Source organism: Buceros rhinoceros, unplaced genomic scaffold (genome assembly GCF_000710305.1).
Source record: "Buceros rhinoceros silvestris isolate BGI_N320 unplaced genomic scaffold, ASM71030v1 scaffold38928, whole genome shotgun sequence".
NCBI classification, from domain to species: Eukaryota; Metazoa; Chordata; class Aves; order Bucerotiformes; family Bucerotidae; genus Buceros; species Buceros rhinoceros.
Genome location: NW_010428107.1, coordinates 1,099 through 7,567, shown reverse-complemented (window position 1 = coordinate 7,567; position 6,469 = coordinate 1,099). Strand labels below are relative to the sequence as shown.

Genomic DNA, 6,469 nt, shown 5'->3' with positions numbered 1-6,469 from the left:
TGCCGGCCCAGACCCTGAGCTCATCCGGTGAACCTTTACCACCTCCATCAGGGTGCTGCAAGGTGGTGACAGGGTTTGTCTGCTGCCAGGTACTGAAGTAGTGGAGGTGAGGGAGTGGTTCGAAAACCGCCAAGACAGGTTGGATGTGAGGGAAGTGAATAAACAAACCCAGCTGACCACGGAGCGCTTCATCCCCGGATGCCTCCTCGCCCTGAAAGGTATCGCAGCTCACCCAGGCAGCAGCTGCAGCTGACGGGCCTTCAGGGGAACCCCTCTGAGCAGCGGCACAAGCCCAAAGCTGGGGGGGCAGTGAGCTCGTGGGACAGATTGCCCGAGTAAATCACACAGTCTCCAGGGAAGAGCAGCGAACTGGGTCATTGGCTTCCAGTCCTAGACAGTGCTTGCCCCCAGCACAGCAGGAGAAACGTCCCTGCCTGTCCCATCCCGGGGTGATAGAACTGACTTTTACCAGGAGAGGTGGTAGAAGTAGGAACTTTCTCCTTAGGGTTATGTTTGGTCTCTCAGTGTCGTGCGGCTGGGGCAGAGACTGTCCTGCTAAAGCAGCGTTTCACCCTGGGGGCTGCTGTGCCTGTTCCTGGTTTGGGTGCAGCAGGGTTCAGGCTCCTCTCACGGATGCTGACCCTGAAAACGTGTCACTCTCACGTCCTTAGCTCACACCTACACATCGCTGGAACAAGCGGCGGACCAGACGATGGAGTTCTACAGTGAGGCGCGGGTCGATGGCCTCCAGAAACGTGTGAAACATGCTAACGAGATGACCGAGTACTTCGTGGGGCGGGATGACTTCCTGCACCTCCGGCACACCGAGTTTGGCAAAAGAGGAAAGAAAGTCCACCTGGCTGGCACCAGGCCCGATGTCAGCTCCCGGCCTATAGTGGTATGGGCAAGGCAGGGACAGGGAAATTGCTGTCCCTGTGTCAGCTGTTCCGTGCAAAACACACTGCCAAGGGCTTGTGGTTCCCTTCCAGCGGGCACAGCCGCGGCAGTGCTCCAGCCAGGCTGCCTGAGCCCCGTTCAGCTGCTGTGTCACAGTCCCTTGACAGAGAGCCACAGTCTGGGACATCACGACCTGGAAAGTGCATGTCAGGGGAAAGAAAAAACATTTTGGAATGAGATTTTCACCAGACTAAAAAACAGTCAACTAGTTTCATGTTCTGACCCCAGACTAAGCACATCCTCGGTGCCCGTCGCTGCTTTGTCATGCAGCTCGTGTACCTCCCTCTAGCCGGGTCTGGTTTGGAGGACAGGAGAGGGAGGAGATCCGCCATCTGGCAGCGTGGCTCAGACGCTCCCTCTGCCAAGACAGAGCCAGGCAACCGCCTGCCCTTGGGCCGGCACCCAGCATGCTCCTTTGTCCTTCCCTGTGCTGGGGCATGTGGAACGGAGCGCTGCCAGCTGAGGGAGGCACCCGGGCTGCCTTTGGGCTGGCAGGGCACACTCGGCTCCACCAGCACGAGACTTCTGCATTGCTTCAAGCAGCTTTGTGCTTTTCTCCTCAGGCACAGGGAAGAACCGTGGGACCGTGGGCCAAGAGATGCGCTGTAGTCCAGGCAGAAAAGCCCCATTGGCTTTTTACCAAATTTACCAGATTTACCAAATCTCGCCAGCGTTCTGTGGGGTCTCACCTGCTTCTGTCTCTCCTCTTTTCACCCTCGTTAGCAAATCAAGGAGTGCTTCCTCAGAAACCCAGCCAAGCTTGCTGATGAAGACGTGGCGGAACGAATCTTTCTGATCTCAGAGGAGAGGATCCATCTGACGTACCACCTCAAGAAGAATTACATGACTGCCTCAAAGAAGGAGTTCTTCAAAGTGCTGGCGAGGGACAAGACAGGGAACAAAGCTGTCATGACCCCAGAAATGTGCGTCACCTACCAGGTATGGAGACATGCTGCTGTAGCTTGAAGTTTTTTAGATGACAAAGCACAAAGGGAAGGTGAACTGCCACACCCCTCCCTCACGGCCAGCCTCCAGGGGTGTTCAGTGTCCCTGGAGACACACTGCCATGCAGGGAGTGACTGGGCACGCTGTGTGGCATGAAAGGCTGGTTCCAGCCATGCATGTTGTCGTCTGCCGGGGCTTGGTCATCAGGCAGTGTAGACACAGCCACCGGCATCTTGCAAGATGTGGGGCCAGGGGCCGTTGGGCTCAGTCCTGCAGGTTTGTGGCAGGGAAGCTGGAATTTGCTCCGCTGTTCCCTCCTGAAGAAGAGATACAGCAGTGAAGCCGCGCTTGGCCACCAGGGATTGGAAACCCAGCCACCGGCAGCTGGCAAGATGCGGTGCCAGGGGCCTTTGGGCTCAGTCCTGCAGGTTTGTGGCAGGGAAGCCGGAATTTGCTCCACTGTTCCCTCCTGAAGAAGAGATACAGCAGTGAAGCCGCAGCAGACATCCTGGGTTCTAGCTCCAGCTCTGCCATGGACTTCTGGGGTCACAGCATTCCCCAGAGTGCCCCCTACAGAGGCAGAGCAAGACGCGGGATCGAAAGGGAGTCTAATACTAAATGATTGACGGTGGGTTAGATGTTCCCGTGGTGGAAATCAGTGTCAGTACATTGATCCAGCAGAATGGAGCCAGCACCTGGTCCTGCGCACCCAGGGAGTGCTGCTGTCTTTCACCAGCTTCTCTGCTTCCAGGCGGGGTCCTCGGGGCAGGACAAGAAGCTGCTCCAGCTGTACAAGTTGTTGCAGGAGCTGACAGAGGAAGAGAAGCAGCTGAAGCAACGAGTCTGGCAGTCGGAAGCAGAGGTAGCGGGGCGGGGAGTCTCCACGCGTGTCAGAGCTGGGCGGGCAGGGAGCGCTTTCAGCTGACTGGTTGCCAAAGCATCCTCAGCATCAGCTGTGCCAAATCTGAAGCTCTGGTGTTACAGAGCTGGTCTCCACGCTGGATTATCAAGGTTCCCCGTTCAGTAAAGATGTCACTTCAATTCATCCATGGAGAGTCACATGCTCCGCAGCTCCTGCTCTTCCTCTGCATTCTCTGGGAGGAAAACAGTTCTGAAGGAAAGGACGGGGTATGAGTGGGGGCACCGGCAACAACCCGCCTTTTGCCTGGGAAGGAGAGCAGAGAGGAGGTCGCGTGTAGCGCTGTGTCGCGTTTCCAGCATTCCCAGGAAGTCCTGTCCGAAGGGGACGTTTTGTGGGAGCCACTGTAGGGGAATACTGGATGACAGACACTGCGGTTACTGCTGATCCCACCATGACCAGTGGCACCAACCCGTGTTCCTTGTCATCACTTCATAATCAATACAACCAAAGCTCCTGGGGTTTATGCTTTGAAATGTTTTTGTGAGAAAGAAGAGCTCCGAGAGGAGCTGCAGAGGCAACGCTCAATGATATTGTCACAGAATACTGGTAATTGTTAAGGAGCAGGTTGCAAAAATCCATTTTTTTCAGGAATTTGAAGGTAGTTCACTGTGACCTCATGCCAAGTGTCTCAGTCTGGCTGTACCAACAGCCACAACATTCGTGTTTCCTGTGTGGTATATCCTGTTAAAACTAAGAAATAGCCCAAAGCTCTCAGCGCAGTTTCAAACGTAGCGGCAGGACTGTGACTGCAGGAGCGTTTTCTGGCCAGCTCGTGGCACTAGTTGTGTTCCAGAGGTTCACTCACAGCAGCAGTCTAAAACTCAGACCGCAGTCGGCCTGATCCGTCAGCAGGCTGCGAACGTGTTTGTGTCCATCTTCTGCCTTAACCTCGTCACTGCCAATCCCGTGTGCAGTGCCTGTGCTGTCAGCAGCTCAGGCGTGTCACAGTGCTGAGGGCTCTGTCCTCTGATCTTTCCGGAAGGTGTCAGATATTTTGAGGATCCGTGAGAACGAAGAAGCCGCTGTTGAGCTGTCTGTTTCAGTTTATGACGCGGAGAGGAGTGAAGGGAGAAGGCAGCGGTACGAGGCCGTGGTAGGTGGACTTCATTAATCCAGAATTTGTGAGATGGACACAAAGAAATTGCGGGTGAGCTTTTTCTGCCTGAGGAATTCTTTCCAAAGAGCTCTTAGTATCGATAAGCTCACGGGGCCGAATCGCCGGCAGGTGTAAGTCAGCACAGCTTCAGCTGACTTCCTGTGAAACCTGTGAGACCATGCTGCTCCCACCTCCCCAGCTCCCAGGACGCCCCGCCTCGCCGCGGGGGCCTGTTGGTTTATTCTGTCTAGTTCATGCGGATCTGTTGATCGCAGGGACGGTGGAACTGGCGCCCAAAGGGCGCCTCCCTAGCCAGGGCCCATTGGTGAGGCAGAGCTCTGCGCACGGCCGTACGTGGTGCGCATCGGTGGTTTCCTCGGAGCCAGTTTTGTCCAGGGGCACAGACCCAGGAGCCTGCTGTTGGCCAGCCCTCGGGTGGGATCACTCAGAATATCCCCCGTGCCCTCCGTCCAAAGGCCCTGCCGGCACCCCAGTGGGTCACACAACCGTGTGCCGGAGACCCCTCTGCCGTGAACCGTTAGGAAGGACGATAGAAAATAAACCGCAGGATAAAGCCGGCGTGGGGCAGGGGTTGGGGTGCAAAGCTGGAGCACAGCTGTGGGTCGATCAAACTGTCGGAAAAAAGAGCAGCGCTATTTCCCCCCGCGGGGGAGGAGTTCTGCCCTTCGCTTTCATTTTGCCTTCTCGCAGGGTGTTTGGGGAGCAGGTTGATGGGACCGTGACTCCCCCTGTCCTTTCTCCTCCAGAAGACCACGGTGGAGGGTGAGCTCCCGGGACCAGAGGAACAGCGTCTGGATTACCTGGCCCCTTTCCTGATCCGAAGTGGCCACAGCGGGAGGGTGACGGCGGAGCAGGCCTTGCGCCTCAGGGACGACTGCCTGGCGGACTGGAAGCAACGTCTGGTCAATAAAGCGAACATCATCCAGGCTCGCTTTGAAAAGGTACCGCTGGCTCTGCTGCCGGGCGTCTGCGTGACCGGGGGCTCCTCTGTGCTGGCAGGAGGGTGACATAGGTGTCATTGTGACAGCAACCAGGAAACAAACCTCCTTCCATCAATTTACGAGAGCCACGGACGTGCCTGTGTATCTTTGGTTGTGGCTGTTGTAAGCACGAGAAATTAAAGGACAAAACAGCTCCAGGGGGAAATTAGTCCCTGTCTCAATCAGAACTGGTTCCACAGAACCGCAGAACCATTTGGGTTGGGCGAGACCTTCCAGCTCCTCGAGTCCCCCTGTTCCCAGCACTGCCCGGTCCCCCCTGCTCCCTGTCCCCCAGCAGCACCTCCACACGGCTGGGAAACCCCTCCAGGGATGGGGACTCCACACCTCCCTGGGCAGCCTCTTCAAATGCTTGACAACCCTTTCAGGGAAGAAGTTTTTCTGAATACCCAACCTAAATCTCCCCTGGCACAACTTGAGGCTGTTGCCTCTTGACCTATCTCTTGTTCCTTGGGAGAAGAGACTGACCCCCATCTTTCTACAACCTCCATTCAGGTAGCTGTACAGTGATAAGGTCTCCTCTCAGCCTCCTTTTTTCCAGACTAACACCCTCCTGTCAGGGAGTTGTCAGAGCCAGGTCTCCCACCTTACTGGAGATTCGGTTCTCCAGTGCCTCTGGGCTTCAGGGAGGCAACACCTGCAGGTTTTGCTGCCTCTCGCTGTTCCACATGTTTTGATTCTTCTTGTTCTGTGGGATCTCATCTCGAACTTCCTGCCTCCCATGAAATTAAACCAGCCCCCAGCTGTGATCCAGATCCAGCTGTGGATCTTTCACCTCAGCTCTCTGGACTTTGAGTTGCACTTTTGTCTGCCTTTGCCCCTCGCTCTCCTCCCTCTTACCCCAACTTCTGTTTGCACCCTAACAGGCGGTGGAAGAGCTGCGGGAGAAGGACCGGTGGTTTCACGCAAACCAGAATCGGCTCAGCGCGGAGGAGGAGGAGGACTTCCTGGCCCGTCGCGCTGAAACCATGCTCAGTATCCACATGGCAGCGCTGCGGCTCAGCAGGTCCTGCTCTGGCTGCCGGAGGAGCACTCGGGGAGGTTCTCCAGGCCAGCCCCCAGCGCTGGAGCTGTCCTGCGCAACACTCGGCTCCGCTCCCGCGGCAGGTCTCTGACAGCCCCTTCCTGTTCTAGGGAGAAGCAGACAGTGGCACAGAAATACGCTGCTCTCGTGGAGAGGCTGCGCAGGGACCCTCGCCTCACTGAGCACCTCGGGCACACCTGACTCCCTCGTTCCTTCACACCAGGCGCTGGGAATTGGTGCCGGAGCCTGCTGGAAGCAGCCTGGAAAAATCGTGGGCAGGTTTTCCGCCTTGCCTGCAGTAAACCCTTCACTGTCCTCGTGGAGGGTCCTGGAGATTTTAATGAACCCGTAGCATCCCGCTGGCTTTTTCTTTTCCCTCTGCTGTGTTAAGGCCCATCCACAAGTACAGCGAGAGCCAAACTGTCTTCTTGTGTGGTTCCCCCACGAGGAGACGGAGGCTGGACGAGGCCGTGGCTGGAAGGACTGCTTAAGAAGCTGCCCCCACC

The 6,469-nt window shown here is 56.6% G+C and overlaps 1 protein-coding gene across 1 annotated transcript in view; it reads left to right on the top strand.

Annotated features, from left to right (window-relative positions):
• The window catches only part of DRC7 (dynein regulatory complex subunit 7), a gene marked incomplete at its 5' end in the record, with an annotated part of 8,877 nt that extends 2,713 nt beyond the window's left edge, over positions 1–6,164 (top strand). The window contains 8 exons of the mRNA XM_010142154.1: positions 90–218; positions 672–898; positions 1,681–1,896; positions 2,654–2,764; positions 3,807–3,917; positions 4,688–4,882; positions 5,806–5,945; positions 6,074–6,164. Of these exons, the coding sequence (XP_010140456.1) occupies positions 90–218; positions 672–898; positions 1,681–1,896; positions 2,654–2,764; positions 3,807–3,917; positions 4,688–4,882; positions 5,806–5,945; positions 6,074–6,164 (1,220 nt within the window). The remainder of the gene's footprint in view (positions 1–89; positions 219–671; positions 899–1,680; positions 1,897–2,653; positions 2,765–3,806; positions 3,918–4,687; positions 4,883–5,805; positions 5,946–6,073) is intronic.
• Between the last annotated feature and the right edge of the window lie 305 nt (positions 6,165–6,469).